Source organism: Phoxinus phoxinus (genome assembly GCF_949152265.1).
Source record: "Phoxinus phoxinus genome assembly, chromosome: 4".
Lineage (NCBI taxonomy): Eukaryota > Metazoa > Chordata > Actinopteri > Cypriniformes > Leuciscidae > Phoxinus > Phoxinus phoxinus.
In genome coordinates this window covers 31,367,300-31,385,774 of record NC_136879.1, presented here as the reverse complement: position 1 = coordinate 31,385,774, position 18,475 = coordinate 31,367,300, and the positions used below count along the sequence as shown (strand labels likewise).

Here is an 18,475-nt window from a genome sequence, read left to right as displayed (position 1 = left end):
AAGCCGGAGCCCAACATTTCTGCGAGCACTTATGACCTAGTTGACCCGAGCACAGACCCAGACATCCGCCCTCTGGTGTCTGCCTTAAGCACTACAGCCTCAAACAAGCAACTGGATTCACAACGCTTTGCTAAGTTTTCTACCTGGAAGTCATTAACTCGTGCAGTCACTCGCCTCATTCACATAGCCTGTCATTTCAAGACAGTTCACAGAGAGAACAGAGCATGCAAGGGCTGGCATTACTGCAAAGCTGAATTCACAGTTGAGGAATCAGAGAAAGCGTCAGCTGTAATCATCCAAGCAGTTCAACAGGAAGTCTACAGCCAAGAGATAAAGTGCATTCTAAAACAGGAAAGGATGCCAAAAACAAGCCCTCTCAGAAATCTGGACTCGTTCATTGACACACACGGCCTTCTCAGAGTTGGAGGCCGTCTTCATCATTCAAGTCTCGATCAGAGTGAAAAGACTCCCCTGATTATTCCTGGCCAGCATCACGTCGCCACTTTGCTTATCAAACACCATCACGAGCAAATCCATCATCAAGGCCGTCACTTTACGGAGGGTGCGGTCCGTTCAGCTGGCTTTTGGATAGTTGGAGGGAAGAAAAGAGTAAGCAGCATCATCCATCAATGCATAACATGCAGAAGGCTCAGAGCTCCACTCAGCATCCAGAAAATGGCTAACCTGCCAGCCGATCGTCTTTCAACAGATCCTCCATTCTCCAGCGTGGGTCTTGATGTGTTCGGCCCATGGAACGTCTCCTCACGCAAGACCAGAGGCGGCTTTGCTCAAAGCAAAAGGTGGGCAGTGATCTTTACGTGCATGAGCATAAGAGCTGTGCACATTGAAGTCATAGAATCCCTCGACACCTCTAGCTTCATCAACGCGCTACGGCGCTTCCTTTCAATGCGTGGGCCGGTCAAAAACATTCGCTCCGACCGCGGCACGAACTTCATTGGTGCCTGTAAGGAACTGAAGATAGCCTCAAACATAGACAACACTGCCGTAAAGACTTACCTCTCAGACAAGGGCTGCATCTGGTCTTTTAATCCCCCACATGCATCCCATTGGGGTGGATCATGGGAGAGAATGATTGGGCTGGCAAGGAGGATTCTGGACGCAATGTTCCTCCAGCTGAAAGACAAGCTCACCCACGAAGTGCTGGTGACTTTCATGGCAGAAGTCGCAGCAATCATCAATGCCAGGCCACTTGTTCCAGTGACTATGGACCCTGATGACTCGTTCATACTCACGCCAGCTGCTCTTCTCACACAAAAGACGAACATTGTGCCTGCTCCTGCTGGTGAGTTTGGAGTTGCAGACCTCTACAAGTCCCAGTGGCGGCAGGTTCAGCAGCTGTCCAACACATTCTGGGATCGTTGGAGGAAACAATTCCTCCCAACACTGCAGGCCCGCAAGAAATGGCAGTCCACTCAGCCAAACATTCAGCCTGGAAGCATTGTTCTCCTTAAGAACAGCCAATCACCTAGGAATGAATGGCCTCTTGGACTGATTACTCAGGCCTTCCCTAGCAAGGATGGGAAAGTACGCCAGGTGGAGGTAAAGATCATCAAACCAGGCGGGTCTAGCCTCTTTCTTAGGCCAGTCAATGAAATTGTTCTCCTCCTACCTCCAGAGGCACAGTAAATGGACTGTTTAGTAAATGGACTGTTTGAAAAAAAAAAAAAAAAAAAAAGGACTGTGCATGGACTGTGGGGGTGACGTGTGTCCACGTCAGACGGGGAGTGTTCTGTTCTTAATAACAAAATTATAGCAAAAGTAAATAAGCATTAAGTTTCGTTTCAGAAGATAAAAGTGCTTTACTTTTAGTCAGCATTTCAGTATTCTGTGTTCTAGTAATATGCATTATTTCTTATCTGTTTCTATTTGGGTCATGGTCACTTTAAGATCGCGCTGCTCTAAATGTCCTTTTGCATTATCCGTAGTTGGGTAGTGAACACTCGCGCGTTTCAGCAGTTCAAGTGTGCAAATTCACGGAGCTTCTTCATTTCTGTCTTCTCATGTCTGACGTAGCATCGTCGGTATGTATACTTTGTTTTGTGAGATTATTCGGGAAGTTTTATTAGTTATTTTTGACTTAAGTTTGTTAGTGTGATTTGAGGATGGTTTGAATGCACGTCGGCTATGTATATGCAAGCGCTCACGTGTTCGCTCACGTGTACTACGAGCTGCACAGTAAAGGTGCTATAAGGTTCTATATGTAGTTCACATGTATTTCTTATTAGTTTTAAAAATGAGTACAAACGAAATGCAATAGGAATTGTGCAAATTTTCCTTTATTTATGTGTAATTTGTCATTGCTCTTTTGTGTATTTCAGTTTCACTATTTTCCTTGCAACTCCATTAAACCTGTGGAATTGAGAATTAGTCTTCAGAGTCTTGGTGTTGGGAAAAAGTTTAGCTGGCTGTCAGGATATTGAGCAGACATATCGAGGACGGCACAGTTTACAAAAGAATACATCTGTTTAGTCAATAATTCAAGAAGGTCCAGACTTTAAAGCTCATCATTCTAACTTGTATTTGGCCTTTTAAAAAAGTATTTGTTTAACTATAGCATTTGTTAATGATATAATTACAGGTAAGGGCATTGATGGCTCGTCATTACCCTGCTTAGGCCAATGTTAACTTTGTTCTTTCTTTTTTTAATCTTCAGTATTTATGAAAAATAGCAACCATTTAGAAACTATAGCTACAACATGCCCCGGTTGTAATATACATCCTTAGTGAAAAATCTATTCCCTTAAAGTCCCCCTGCGATGAAAATAAAGCTTTTAATGTTTTTTATGCCTATGTGGTGTTTTTAATATGCTTTAAGACAAGCCATTTGCAAATTCATAAGTCAACACCATTGCTGAGTATTTTCTCCTTAAAACTGCTGTGAACCAATTACAGCCTCAAAAACACGGTTTGGAATCGCTGGTGTCTGACATCACAAACTACCTTGTAACCAATCACGTCAACGAGTGAATCTCTGACCTGGTGTGAGTGAGTGGGGGCGGGTTCAGTTTGCATATTCATAGAACCGCGTATACTAAATGAGGCAAGGGTGTAGAGTTATATTCAAGCTATTTAAAGGCACAAATAAAACAATTTTTCCAAGGAATAAACGTTTCAATATACGGCCAAAGATGAGTTTTAACTGGGATAAAGTTATTGACTACAGGGGGACTTTAACAGATGATCTATTATAAATTCTACAAGTTAGTCCAAATTTACCACAATAAATACAATAGAATGTGATAAATTCTAGTAAGGGTGGTCATGTGGAGTTTAAAAAGCTTTATAATTTGTTGGTGCAAGATAATGTTTTCTCTTTTCATCAGTCTTTTTAGTTTATGTGGCTGTTTTAGATCATGTTTGACTTTCTCCATAGCGTTTTAATGTGGTAAATTCTCAATTGAATGCAAATGGATTGCACATTTTATCATCAGCATCACGATAGGAACAGCTTGAGCAAATCTTATCACACTTTTGGAACGCCCCTATGGTAATTTGCGTGCCACTCATGCAAAATTAAACAATTGGGCTTCAGTCATATTGGCCAGATAATTGGTCAGTTTAGGTCGTACAGCCTACAAAAGCTCAGAATGAGGCAATGCGTGAAGTATATTCTTAATTAATAGTTTCTATGTTTCGGTGTTGGCAGTCAGAGTACTGACAGCATTGCCGGTAAGCAAGAATAAGTGAGGGTACACAAATTAAAATATCGGAGTTTTGTGTACCGCCCCACCTCAAGCACTGTATAGGACTGAATTGTTGTATGGCCCTCTCACAACTTGAGAGCCAGCTCTTTTAGAGCCCAGAGAAAGAGCTTATTTAACTTTCAATGCAAGCTCGCTGACCTCTGTGTTTTGGCACCAAATTTGATTGGTATCTCAGTGGCTGCAAGCAAATGCTGATGTTGTGAACACAAGGGGCCCTCCAGGATCTTGTGGAATGCAAATGCCCGTAGCCTCGAGGCATCGGGGAGCAGGGAGACTGGTTTAGGAAGAGATAAAGGTGCTCTCTCTGTCTATGCAAAAATACGAGACAACCTCGCTGTCTTGTGAAATGCTTTTGAGATATGTTTGACAGAACACCTTTGATGTTTGGGAATGTTGTTAATCAAAGACCACACGAAAACTTCTGAGTCTAATTGCTCGAACATAAATTTGTGAAGATTTGAAGTCAAAACTGACTGCCTCAATGTGCTCATTAGTTTTACATTTGAAAGTGTCTGTTAATTTTATACTGCGTGCCATCATGTCTAAGTATGTTCATGTCTTGGTTAACTGATAACCTGGATGATCTTAGCAACTTGCCGTTTTGACCTTAATTTCTCAAATGCTACAGGATCTCATAACTTACCTGATATAATCGGTCAATGACATGAGACTCTTATTTATGTTATCTAATAATTTATTACAAAATACATTAAAATGCAATTCACATCTCTTCTGTCATAAGAATGTCTTTTAATTTCTAAATTAAAATACATTTTTATATTTTTTAGGCCTATAGTCAAAATATTTTGATATAATGAAGAAGCCACATTAAAAGAAAACCTTAAGTACATCATTGACATCATATTTGATATTTTTTCTTAAAATTCATGTAACAAAACAATTTTTCAGAGAGTTATGGTCGCTAAGTCTCTTGAAATATCAGTTAACTTAATAGTACCTTTTTAAGGCAAAGTTAGTTCTGATCATCATGTGGTGCAACTTTTCATTTGTTTATCAATATCATTTAATAATTTAGGATATTATTTGTTACAAAACTTTCAATAAATTTTACGTTTTCTTGAAAATTATGTGCACGTTTTTTTTAAACCAACAAAGAATACTTAAGCGACTTTGTTTTTAATAACTCTGCACATGTTTATCACATTCTATAAAAATGCACACTCTAAAACATGCTGGGTTGTTTCAACCCATGTTTGTGTCAAATATGGATAAAAGCACCCATTGGGTTTAAAAATGTAATTTAAAATTTAAACCAATGGTTGGGTTTGTGCATATTTGACACAAACATGGGTTGAAACAACCTAGCAATTTTTTTTTACAGTTTTTGAATTTAAGAAGATAAGATTCTGCAGCGGCAGCAGAATGAACAGTCTGTCATAATAACCTTGAAGTAGTAAATTGCTTTTGGGGTTAATGGACCTCTACGGAAGCTGTATGACTGTATTTTGTTAATAGTTCGCTATTTAGTTTAATAGCCGCTCACGAATGGGGGGCTGTCGGTGAATCCTCTGGGTCACTATTGAATCTGCCATGATCTGCTGTCAGACGCAGACATTCTTTAAGTTCCCCGGGGGCCCCTGCTATCAAATACATAATTTAGAACTTAATGGATGTGATTTCTGAGTGCACTTATCACTTATGAGTCCAACCTGCTTGATGAGTTTTGTTTTGAGAGCCATTTCAAGCCCGTCGTAGACTTAATTTATGGCGTTTGCAAGGAAGCCTAATGGCTCTTGCATGTTGGAGTGAGTAAAGAAGGACATTTGGTGTAATAAGACAGACTGCAAATCAATTCCTGGGTCGTCTCTGTCTCCTGGATATTCACCATAGTGGCGGGGTGGACACATGATCACTTAACTGACTCATCCTCAGGTTAATGGTTTACGAACATCCTCTCGGCCGGTGAGAGCCGTTCTGAACCTATTCACCCATTATTATGTTCCTTTGAGCCTTCTGTGGCATTCAATTTGACTGCTAAAATTAATTAATTGTTGATTTTATCGAAATATGAAGTTTTCATTGTCCAAATTTAAACATTTAAAGTTTCTTTAGTTATAAACATAGTATAATTTCTTGAATGCATTAAATAAGGTCCACAAGTCTGAAACCACAAAGTTATTCTTATTTATATTTTTCCCCAAATTATATTGTTAATTAATATTTTACATTGGACATGTAAATACCTAAAATATTCAGAATTAAATATATTTATTTATTTATCAAAACTTCCAGATTTTTGATGAATTCCAGATATTTATTGTGGTCTTGGACTTTTAGGAAACCTAACAAAACATCAGGACTTTTGTTTTATTTTAGAGCATTATGAAAAGCAGCTGACAGTCCCTATAGTCTCTCTATATGCTTTCAACGAATGATCTTGTAGCACTCTGCTGCAGGCTCTAGGACATGATGTTTTCCATCAAGAGATTTTCAGCAGCATAGAGTTTTAACAACAGGTGCATGAAGAAGCTCATGCAGTAGCACCTGTTCATGAAACAAAGAGCAGAGGGATGAGGGGGTTGGGAGGACTGTGCCGTGCCATTTGTTTACTTCACCTGGTGCTGGTTTTGTCACTCTGAGGGCAATATGACACTCAATCCTTTGCTCTTGTAGTATGTCAGCCAGCATCCATTTGCTTTATGCTACTTCAAATGCTCCAGTTTCACCCCAAGACAACATGCATGTCATGCTTAAAAAAAAACAGACAGCTGTTTGATTGAATGAATGGTGTACTGTAGATCCAGATTGTCCAGTCCAGGTCTTACAAATATTGTTACAGTTAAGGTCTTAAACACAAAAATAAACCTGACAGGTTTGTCATCAGGGTCTTGTATGATCCAGAATGGATTTATTGTTTAGCATTGACCAGCTTTACTGTACATAGTAATTTATTTTGTGAGGGGGAAAAGAGACTTCAAAGTGACACAGGAGTTGCCTGACAGTGGTGAAATTTTAGGGGCCATTATAAAAGATATTTAAAGTTGAACTGGAAAGTCACCCTATCTATCTTCTAAAATCTAAATGGATGTTATTGATCTTATTGTGATCAATTCCTCAGTGCATGTCTAATTTTCAAATATTTTTTGACCTCGTAACATTTTAATAAAAATGTCTGGATCTTGTGACGTACAAAGGACTTTTCCAATCATTAGTCCACCTAAACTCCGCCCCTGCTGGATTGCATTGATCTGCCTTCACTTTTGAGTGCAATGCCCAATTCACAAAATCCAGTCAACAGCCATTGCATAGGACCAAGTGCCTGTCCTACATTTTTTTTTCTATCATATTGAAAAAGTGATCTGTTGGTACTTGTGTTTCTTTGTGACTTTAAATACAGAATGGTGCAATTGACCATCAGAATGAATGAAGTATTCCAAAAAGAATACTTATAATAATGATCCATGTTGCTACCATGCATATTAACTTCCAGCCCGGGAGTACATTAGTGGCATTAGAAATGATTAGAATTTATTTACTTCCTTGCTCTTGCAGGTCTTGTAAAAAAAAAAAAACATGGCCAGGAACTGAATCTAGTTTTATGACCTCTCCATACATCCGGACCACACTCCACTTAGCAGTAAGACAGAAATGTATCTTAGCATAACGATGAAGCTAATAACTGTGTGGCCACAGGCTTCAATGAGGGCTTTGAGCACAATCTTTTCTCTCCCAATGGGTTCATCTGACACTTAATGGACCTGCACACTGTATGCTTTTTGATTTTCCAGACACAAGATGGAAGTTTATATATAGAAAAATTTCTACAGATGAATTAACTTTTACAGTAAATATTTAAAAGAATTCACGCCACAACAGCCACAGGTTTCTGTTTGTAAATCCTAAATGAGTTCATGAACTATTTCAGTGGAATTTTGTCAAAAGGATCCGGTTTTGTGCCTCAATCTTATCTCATACTTTTATCAGACCTTCTGTTGACAGTTATCCATCCCAACTGCTCAGGTCCCATTCTCAGAAGTGCAGTTGTGACACAACAAACTGGTTTTACTGGCTTTGGTGTTTGTCTAGAAATTGGATTCGAAGCCTTTTTCCAATTTGAATATTTAGTTTCAGGTGAATCTCATGTCAAATTGATGTGTACTGATTGAAATAGCCAACAGAAATGTTAATTTTTCATTAAAATTTTTTGTAGCATAAAAGTTTTTTTTCCTATTAAGCATCTATTAAAAATCTAGAGGTAAAATGTTTTGAAACAAAGTTTGTTGTTTTTGTTTTTAATCTGCCGATATTTGCGTCATTAATGTTAAACAAAACTTAAGTTATTTTATTTAGTGACTGTTTGTCAGGGAACAAGACTTTTCTCTTTCAGCAAAAAAAACTCTTTGAATATTCAAATCACTTAGGCAAATTGTAATATTTAAATAATATTAAAATATTGAGGGTCAGAATAAAAACCCACTGCAAACACACTCTTGACCTACAATCAAGCATTTTAGTTGCAAAATACAAACCTATATCAGAATATCATTGTACATTATGTCTATTTGAATGTTTACTGTTTAGACTTTGTGTTCCTGAATCTAATGAATCTTCATAGAATGTTTCACACATTGTTTTCACTGTCAAATATTTTTTTTTTAATTGTGCATTTTAGTGAGTGGCTTGGAAACTGTCACTGGAAAGTATGGAGACACTGTTGAACTCCCATGCAACAATGGCCATGTCATGAAAGGATTGGTTAAATGGAAATACGTAAGTTTGAGATTTACTTATTTATTTTTCGGTCATAAATTTACAGTGTAATTTCTCTGGAATTAAAAAGATAACTTTCCAAACTGGTATCCCAAATATTTGTATTGCCACTTCCCTCTCTATTATTGTTAAGACAAATTACTCCAATTTCTTGCAAAATGGCTTATCACAAGAAATCCCACCCCCCCAAACTAATGATAGTGGCTAATTTGTTTTAAAAGCACTACAGAGCCACTTGAACATGAATGTCAATGTATGAATGGCGTGATTGTAGTTGTCTCTGTTAAACATGCTTTTTACATGCATTAGGATGTCGATGGCAACATTCTGGTGAAACATGTGGGTCAGAATGCCTCGTTTTCAAGCGATGTGAACTACAAGAACAGAGTCGATATCAAACAAGATTTTGGCCTCATCATCAGAGAAGTGACCATGGCAGATCAGAAAACCTTCACCTGCATGGTGGCGGGGGATGATGACATTTTGGAGTACCCTGTTCAACTGGTCATTTACAGTAAGAATCGTACACAATATAACATTTTCATATTTATAATGATAGAAGTTCTGATAACTAAGTGCTAATATTATTAAATGCATTTATGAACTACACTCTTAACAGTTTCCACTCTTTTCAGAGCTTCCATCACAACCTCAGATTGCAAACCAAACGACTGCGATGGCCGTTGGCAAACTAACTAAGGTATGTGTATATGTTAGACACAACATAGGAGCACAGAGCACTGAATGAAATAATTATTTGCAGTGAATACAGCATGAATGTGATTTAAAGACCTGACAAATTCTTATGTGTACTGGAAGTTTCACATAAATCCACATATAAGTCCTCTTAATATCCGCATTAATATTGTTTGGGGTGTTTATTTTTGTCTCATCAGTTAGCGCAGTGTCATACTGAAAGTGCCAATCCAGCTGCCAACATCACATGGTTCAAGAACAAAACTCCACTTTTGTCTGATGGAACAGGTAGAGTGTAATATATGGTGGAAGTTGCAGTTCACCCAAATATTTTCCAACATTTACTCGCCCTCATTTCATTTCAAATCTGTGTGAGACAAATTAAATTAAAAACTGTTTCAATAATGGGTAATGATGCTATCAAACTTTGAAAAAGCACCATAAAATTATCATAAAAGTGGTTGTCCATTTGTGTAAAAGTCAAAAAGTTTGTAAAAGCATAAGGGTTAGTTTCAAATTATTAAAGAGTAAATGGTGACTGATTTTTTTATTCTAAGGTGCTATTTCTTTACATTTATTTCCCTTTATTACATTTTCTTTCTTTCTTTTTTTCAGCCATTAAAATCAGTACAACTGTGGATGTTGATAAAGCGACGGGACTGTCTTCAACCAAATCTGACCTCGAGTATACAGCAATGAAGGGAGACATTGGTGCCAATTTCTACTGTCAGATTCAACACATCCGGTCTGCTAACATGGATTCCTCCCCTCTTATCTTCACTGTGAACTGTTAGTATCTTTCTTATACTTCTTTTTTATTCTTATAGTATTTGGATAATATTATTCCTAGTTGTGCCTTTTTGGCAAGTTTTTAATCATAATGCTTCTACTTTCCTCTGTAATTCAGTTCCAAGCAATTTCGCTGAAAGCAAATGTATTCAAAACTGAAGTGATTAATTGTCTAATGTTGAGAATAATTCACAGGATTATTCAGAATAGCCCTCTTTCCATTTGAAGTAGCCATGAAAAAGAAGGCCTTATCAGAATCTAATGGCTTGTTGAATTTCGTCCAATAAGATATGTAATTTGGCCTTTCAGGAGCAGGGCGTTTAGATGTTGAATGGGGTTTTGTCTTGCCTCTGGCTATTATTGTGAAGGTACTAGTCCACTGCTAACTCTCCAATACATTTCACACCATGAGAGCACTCCCAAAGCCTCAACTCTTGAGCTGAAGGGCCTCTTCTGGCTCATAAGGAGCTTCTCTGAAGTGCCCTTATCTGTATGGGCTCTGGCAGGGTTTTTCTGTGCTGTGCTGTGCTCCCTGCTTTACACAACCCCTCTCTCCACAGACCCTACCGAGGAGGTCACTCTTCAAGTGGTGTCCCTGGGTCCTTTTAAGGAAGGGGACAACGTGACCCTCAAATGCACTGCAGACGGGAACCCTCCACCTTCTAGCTACATCTTCTACATGAAGGTAAATCTTCTCAGATTAACTCAAGGTGTTCACTTTGTTCGTTCCTTAGTCGTCAGTCAAGAAATTAAGGCTGCGTTTCGATTTAAACTGCTGCTAAATCTGTCTGTCTTTATCTGTAGGGAGAGAAAAAGACAGTGGAGAACTCCAACACGTACACTTTGACCAATGTCACCCGGGAAAGCACTGGAGAATACAAATGTTCTCTGGTGGACAGTGAGGATAAGGCGGCTTCTTTACCCATCACAGTTGAATGTAAGGAAATACTTCAGGAATCTTTTTTTCCTTCTTCATAATTTAGATATTTTGGATTGTTTTTCAAAGTCAAAAATGTGACCGTTTCCTCTGTCTTTTTTCCCAAAAGATCTTGATGTGGATCTTAGCACCACTGGTAAAATTTTCAAGGGACTTGGAGAGCGTTTTGAGATGACCATAGACGTTAAGGCTTCAGGAACACCACAAACATCTTGGAGAAAGGTAGACAATTCTCTACCTCTTTATAAAATATTGTCATTAAAAACTATGGCACGCATGACTACTCACCCCTATAAAAAAACTAAGCCTTACGTTGATTTGTAGTCATTCGTAAATGCTGAAATGTTTTTTTTTTAGGGTAATATCAAGCTGGATAGCCTGCCCAAGTTTGACAAGTTGAAGTACTCCGACTCTGGTGTGTATGAGTGTGTTGTTTCCATGGCTGGCCTCAAGAAGACACAAACATTTGAATTAATAGTTCAAGGTAAGATAAATATTTAATTCATAAAGTAGATATGCACCGATCGACCGGCCAGGGACCGGAATCAGGCGATTTTCCACATGATCGGCCCGGACCGGTAACTGTCTTGGGAGTCTCTCGTCTTTCCGATTCCGAGCTGGTCCGTTTTGTTTCCAGCGGCACAGGCAATAACGTCAGCAGTGCGTTCTCACTCTCTTCTCTCTGACAGTGAAATAACACACACCCGCCTCCTCTCACTCACTCGTCTCTTTTGCTCTGGTTAAATAGTGCTTGTATGGTGCATAATTGTACTAATTCCTGCATGTTTAAGCGCGCACACCACTGATCTATATAAGTGGAGGGCACAAGCTGCCTCAGTCTCAAGCATCTTGTGAGTCACAATTTCCAAAATCAGTGGCTTACTGCGCTTAAACGGTCAAATACTCACAAAATTATGTCAAAATGCCTGTCTTGGCGAGTATTAAATAGTCAGTTTTGGAACCTAATTAGTTGAAAAGGGTAACGCTTGTTGTGTAACAGTATATTAGATCAGTGCATACACTCTTAAAGAGACAGCGGTCTAATATTCCTGCTACTGTCTGTCATGTTAATAAAAATACAAAAGACAAAGAAAATCACTCTCTGCTCTTGAGTAAATAACTTGTGTAACTAATTGTATGCATTAATCTGTATTAGGGCTGTAATCTCCCAGTAGATAGTTTGGTCGATACGTTCTGGCTCGACCAAAATTCTGATTGGTCAATTTTTTTGCTGCGTTCATTTCATTAGTTTTGCCGCGTTCATTTCATCAGTTTTGCCGCGTTCATTTCATCAGGTGGAAAGCACTAATTGCTAATGGGGGTGTTTTCAGAGCACCCTGTTTCACAGGTAACAGTCTGTCTTCAGAACACCCCCCTTGGTTTCACTTCTTTTGGATTAGTTCAACCCATTGGAGAAGAGAGACAGATTGAAGAAAGTAGGCTACTACAAGGTTTGCTGCATATTATTTATTTAATTGTGAGTTAGAGCGTTTAATTCAGTCAGTCCTCTTCTACCATGTCAACAAAGACATTGGCAGTGTGGCAGCATTTTTTTTTAAATAGAAAAAAAAACAGGAAAAAATTATTGGAGCCTAATGCGCTGTGCCAACTGTTTGTATTATTTTTCAGTTATGCACTTTATTTCATTTTTGCTCTTGATCTGGTTTGTTTAATAAATATTATTGTTTTATTAAAATGGACGTGCCTTTTGTGTTTAAGATAAAAAGCTTTATGTTAATAGTCTATTTGTGTCTCAGCTGCGCTCCTGTGTTCAGCCTCACTCTGTGCAAACTAGCTGAAATGATAGTGTCTGTCAGTTATTATAATACATATTGACAAAAACAATTGTCTAAATTATGTTGCATATTCCTCAAAAGTTCTTGTGATGATATCACTAGTTGACAACATAGTACTATTTTCGGAAATCATAGGCTATGATATTGCGCAGGTGCACGTGATGCAACGCTGTCAGAGCCAACAGATCGTGTGTCAAAACAAATTTCAGTACAAAATAATTCCGTCAAAAACAATTTAATTTACTGCAATTTTTTTAATGTTGTTTATAATTCATTTAGGCGGACAACAAGGCTACCAAGTACTGCGCTTTTTTTCCTAACGTACTTTCTAGTCGATATTTAGTCGAAAATTTCAGGACTTCAGTCGACCAAGATTTTCTTTGGTTGATTACAGCCCTAATCTGTATTTCATGTGTACAATTCCAGTGTTGTTTTTACATCTGATTACTTAATTTCTTAATATTTCTTAGCTGAATATACTGTATACCCACCTGAAAAACTAAAGCTCTATTTATTTAATTTACATTAATTTTTATGAAAATAAAATTTTGCACTGAAGAAAGACTTTTGTTTGTATATGCTGTCAATTATAGTTCTTTGAAAGAAAATCTGTATTGGCAGCTCACACTTAAAAAAAATCAGGATCAAACAAGAAATTTGCAATCGGTGCATCTCTATTATAAAGTATGCATTTGGTTTAGCAGTTGACCTCATTCTAAATGTTGTGTGTTTTTGCAGGTTCTCCAGTGATCAAGAACCTTATCAAGAACCGTGGTGGAAGCGTGAACAAGGTCCTGACTTGTGAGGCTGAAGGCTTTCCAAAACCCACAGTACAGTGGAGTGTCAATGGCACAGATGTAAGTCTGAACTATCTGACACACTTCATTCTTGTTATGAAGTAATATGAAGAAATATGCCCTGATCAAGCTAGTTAAAGGTTTTCCAACCAACTCACAAAACATCACAGAATTCATCAAATACTTGCCATTTCTGATACCTAATGACTTTCTGGAGTAGAAAAGATTAGAACGCTGACTTGTGTTATTAAACAAAAGTTAAATTGAGGAGACAGGAAAAACCTATGTAATTCTCACCAACAAAAACAATATTCCCCAGAAAGCATGTTTTGGTTGAAAATACAATCAAACCCTGGAATATTTCTAAATAAATTTGCTGTTTTCATGTTCATGAAAAAACAAAAGGCCATTTGCCAGGTGTTCATGTTTTTCAATGCAGATTACTGGGGGACAAGGCAACATGGCATTATTCTTTCAAAGCAAGGAGCGAAATTATATTTGTTCACTGTGAATCGTGATGCTGTGATGACAACTGATATGATTTCTATCTGAAATATTTTTTGTGTATATATATTTGTATATATCAAATGCACTGCGTATAACAGTCTTCTTAGTCTCAACCTATAACTACAGTTATCAAAGGACTTTCTTTGGCTTCAGTATCTTTTATTATTAAAACCTGAAACTAAGCCTTCCTTAAAGCTTTTGTTATGACATTTCTGAGCATCTGAGCTCTTTTAAAATTTATCTTTCAGAGTTTATTGCTGCTTTTAACAGTGAAAGAATCTGAAAAGAGTAAAACTGTGCATCTCTTAGTTAGAACAAGCTAGCAGCACATTTTTTGAACCGATAAAGATGTTCTCACTGTGACGGCAGTAACAATGGGACAGAATGTATTTTGTTAAACAAAGCAGTTACAGTACCCCATATCAGTAAGCACTAGGAGAAGGTCACTATTCAAACACACCGGACAAGTAGTGTGCTTGAGGGAGTGTTTACAGAGGAAGCGATTAAAAATGATGAGGCTTTTACATACCGTAGCTACTTCCTGTATTATGTGGCTCTGTATTGGTACAAATTGAGCTGTCGGTGCAACTCATCAGATGTCATCATGTGCATTACCTCATTGCATGTGTACCTTCTGCTTTCTCTTTGTCTCATTACATGACTCCTTAAAAGTGAAACTGTTAGTGCACAGGGCAATAGCGCTCTCTAGTGGTGACCGTTATCCTTTACAAAAGAGCTTGTACTTCCCATATGGCTGTTTTAAATATGTCAAGTTCTAACAGCTGTGAATGTTTAATGTTGATGTTATGTGCTGTATTTGCAGGTTGCTGAGACTGCTTATGTGGATGGCAAAGTCACATACAGCATCACTATCGTTCCAAAGGTCAATCTCACTGTGTCCTGCACGGTCTCTAATACCTTGGGTTCTGTAAATAAGAGCATTAATGTGTCTCCACGTAAGTGTAACCTCTTTCCACTCTTATCCGACTTCCGACACCTTCATGCATCACAGGATTTTGCATCAGTTGTTTAATAGTTAATTTTTAACAAAATCATTAAGACAAAACTTTTAAAAGAAGAATATTTGTAAATGGCAGTGTTTGACATCTGAAATGACACTTATTTATTCAATTCCAGTCATATCCCACCAAGATCAAATTTGTGTTTTAAACCTTATTCTGCAACTAATATAATATAACATAACGGTAACACTTTACAGTAAGGTCCCATTAGTAAATGCATTGACTAAAAGTAACTAACCATGAGTAATTTAGAATCTTTTAACACTGGTTAATCAAAATACGACTGTTCGTTGATTAGTTCATGGAACTAATGTTATTAAGATTTAATAAATTAACATTTAAGATGAATAAATGCTTTATAATTGTTCAGTGTGAATGCTGACAAATGGAATATTGTAAAGTGTTACCATAATAAATATAATACAGTAGCAAATATATTTTTGTGTAGCTTTTATTTGTTGACTTTAGAATATCATTTGTAGTACAAAGACACTTTTTTTCAACTTGTTTTTGTTAAAAGTTTTGTCTAAATGGTTTGGCTGGCATTAATATCCAAATGTAGATAACAACATTACATCATAAAAACTCTTGCATCTTCTATTAGAGCTCCTTTTTCCTCGTCCTCCTCTTCTGTTCTGTTTGTCGGGATGCTGGTCTGTGCTCTGACTAACACATACTTTCACTTGACTAAAAAATCTTTTGGTTCTAAAACTAACCACAGCTGGATATCTGTATTTACATGCATTTATGTTTCATTTAGGGTTGTTTAGCCAAAACCTTTCTATGGTTTTGCCTAAACAATTAGTTAATTATGACTATTTCCATGTTATTTTTGGGTATATAATTTCTTCAGTTCTCTATGCAGTGGGCTTTTCATTCCATAAGAATTCAATACGAACGCAAGTTAATATGATTTTTATATCTGATTACAGTTGTTGAGGACCTGACAATTGCAAAACAAGGTAAGATGTTGAGCTGTTATCTACAACCAGGTCTGGCTCTGTGTGCGGCTTTGCACTACAGAAGAAGAGAGCATATGCCAAAACTCAGTGCCTGTACTCCATTTAATAAATGCTTTCTGTTTGTACAGTGTAGAAGAATACATGTCTGTTTTTTTTAAGAAAGCTAAAACAAAAGTGCTAAGATGCCCAGCATCCTGACAAATATTGCATCAGTGTCTTTTTTATTTTTGTTTAGTTTATGAATTGTTTATATAAGTATTCATCCAGTTGTCGGTCTTATCCTTCTCCTTTGTTGTCCATATGTTATTCTGACTGTTTTATCTGTTTCTTAAGCAGATCAGAAAGATGACTACAACGACCAGGCAACACTAGCTGTTGGCATTGTTTTTGGCCTCATTCTGGCTGTTATTGCGATCGGACTTGCCTACTGGCTGTATATGAAGAAATACAGGTACTGGCATAACATCCACGTCTCAAACAGTAAAGATATATATGCGCTATGCCCATGTCATTCAGATTTGTTTTAAAGTGGTAGATTACGTAATTTTTTAAAATCTGAATGTAGGCAAGGATCCTGGAAAACTGGAGAAAAGGAAAATGGATCAGCGGAGGAGAGCAAAAAGCTGGAGGAAAATCAAAGCCAAAAAGCTGATGTGTAAATGTCAAAGGAGCCATTCAGGGTGAGATGGGAACAGATTTCTGAAACAACTGAATATATGAGAACAATATTAATAATTTTGTGTGTGTGTGTAACAATACACTACCGTTCAAAATTTTGGGGTCATTCTTGTTACTGTAAAAACAAAAACAAAAAAAACAGTAATATTGTGAAAAATTATTATAATTTAAAATAACCGTTTTCCATTTTAAGTTTTGAATTTTCAGCAGCCATTGCTCTAGTCTTCAGTGTCACATGATCCTTAAGAAATCAACCTAATGTGCTGATTTGCTGCTCAATAAATATTTATTTTTATTATCAAAGTTAATATTTTTGGGAAAACTGATATTTTTTTTTAGATTATTTGATAAAAGAACAGCATTTAAAAAAAATACAAATCTTTTAGAGCATTATAAATGTTTTGCTGTTACTTTTGATAGTTTTGATTTAAAAAAAAAAAAGTACAAAAAAAATATTGTATATGTGGATCCTTAACGACCAACTAAACTCTTCTATATTATGTATCTTGTCTTTCCTCAGGATTAATGAGAGATCCATGAGAGAAGGAGTAGACAAACTGGTGGAATCTGTGAAAAATAAAAGTTTCAGAAGCTGTAATAAAGGTCCCGAGTAGCTGTGTCAGTTACAATTCCACCATCATCTGTAACGTGTCTGTGCCTCCCCTGTGCCGAGGGATTTAATTAATAATGTGTGTTGTAAAATATGTGAATCTTTTGAGGTGAAGATCAAGCCTGTTCAGAAACCTGTGTCTGTAAAGTGTTCATCCATAATGTTGGGTTTCATGTTTGATCCCCTCAAACAGAGAAAAAACTCATGTTTTTTTGTGTGTGTGTATCAGGTATTTAGTTCATGCAAATTTTGTTTAGCAATTTCACATGGTAGAAACACTGTGGCCTTTAGTATCTGCAATGGACTTTTCCTGTAGAATTACACACGGTACCTAATCTGTGGCATGATGTGAAGCATGATTTTCAGATTTATACTGAGCACTTGGCTAGTTTTCAGGTCTTAACAAGTCAATGAGCAAAATTATATCCCTAATATTATACTTATTTGCATCTAGAAGACCATTATTTACCAATATTTAGATCTTATAAGCATTTTCAATTAAGACTGACCTTAAATTTGAAGTTAAAATGTCTACACCGGACAAATTACATTTAGTGATTTCAGAAGTAAGCAGATGCCGGGACCAATGCTTGTTTGTTAATGAAAACCATGCCTTTTGCTTAAATTGTCTAGCATACCGTTTTCAATAACTGAAGACCATGTTAATCTAGGATCTTATTCAGATCTCAATAATGTATATTTACACTCCCTTTTTTCTCAGATTATCACCTGTTTTGTGTGTTCTTTGCTTCATTGTTTTGTGGCAGAATTGTAAGTGATCTGGTTTAAGCATTACTTGTAAATATGGTAAACTTTTTTTCTATGTTCTATTTATATTGTTAAGGTTTAGCTAAATGCCAGTGTTTTGACATTACGGTAGCTAGTTTTAGTAAATTTGTTGAATGGTAAAGTACAATTGATGGTATTTACTTGTAGGCTTTAAAATTGTGAAAATCTTTCAGTTTGCATAGGTGTTGCTGTATTCCCACACTTCAGTGCTTATTCTGTGCATTTAATCCATCAGACCAAAGAGATTGAATGTGGTCATGCAAGTATTGTACATACTGAACATTGTTTTGTACTCCTAGTTCAAATAAAGTGTACATTTTTAGGAAAGTGTTAGTTTATTCTTTGCTGTTTTATTGACCACCCTTCCAAAATGTGTGCTCACTGTTCAAAAGTTTGGGGTCTGAAAGGGGTCCTTTTTTGTTTTTGAAAAGTCAGC

General features: G+C 37.0%; 1 protein-coding gene across 1 annotated transcript in view; it reads left to right on the top strand.

Moving 5' to 3' along the window:
- Nucleotides 1-18,436, top strand: part of alcamb (activated leukocyte cell adhesion molecule b) — a 30,830-nt gene extending 12,394 nt beyond the window's left edge. The window contains exons 2-16 of the mRNA XM_079609112.1: nucleotides 8,359-8,456; nucleotides 8,766-8,970; nucleotides 9,092-9,156; nucleotides 9,353-9,440; nucleotides 9,768-9,941; nucleotides 10,502-10,626; nucleotides 10,746-10,878; nucleotides 10,988-11,100; nucleotides 11,236-11,362; nucleotides 13,413-13,531; nucleotides 14,802-14,934; nucleotides 15,933-15,962; nucleotides 16,299-16,413; nucleotides 16,528-16,642; nucleotides 17,161-18,436. Of these exons, the coding sequence (XP_079465238.1) occupies nucleotides 8,359-8,456; nucleotides 8,766-8,970; nucleotides 9,092-9,156; nucleotides 9,353-9,440; nucleotides 9,768-9,941; nucleotides 10,502-10,626; nucleotides 10,746-10,878; nucleotides 10,988-11,100; nucleotides 11,236-11,362; nucleotides 13,413-13,531; nucleotides 14,802-14,934; nucleotides 15,933-15,962; nucleotides 16,299-16,413; nucleotides 16,528-16,621 (1,619 nt within the window). The 3' untranslated portion in view covers nucleotides 16,622-16,642; nucleotides 17,161-18,436. The remainder of the gene's footprint in view (nucleotides 1-8,358; nucleotides 8,457-8,765; nucleotides 8,971-9,091; nucleotides 9,157-9,352; nucleotides 9,441-9,767; nucleotides 9,942-10,501; nucleotides 10,627-10,745; nucleotides 10,879-10,987; nucleotides 11,101-11,235; nucleotides 11,363-13,412; nucleotides 13,532-14,801; nucleotides 14,935-15,932; nucleotides 15,963-16,298; nucleotides 16,414-16,527; nucleotides 16,643-17,160) is intronic.
- Nucleotides 18,437-18,475: the final 39 nt, after the last annotated feature.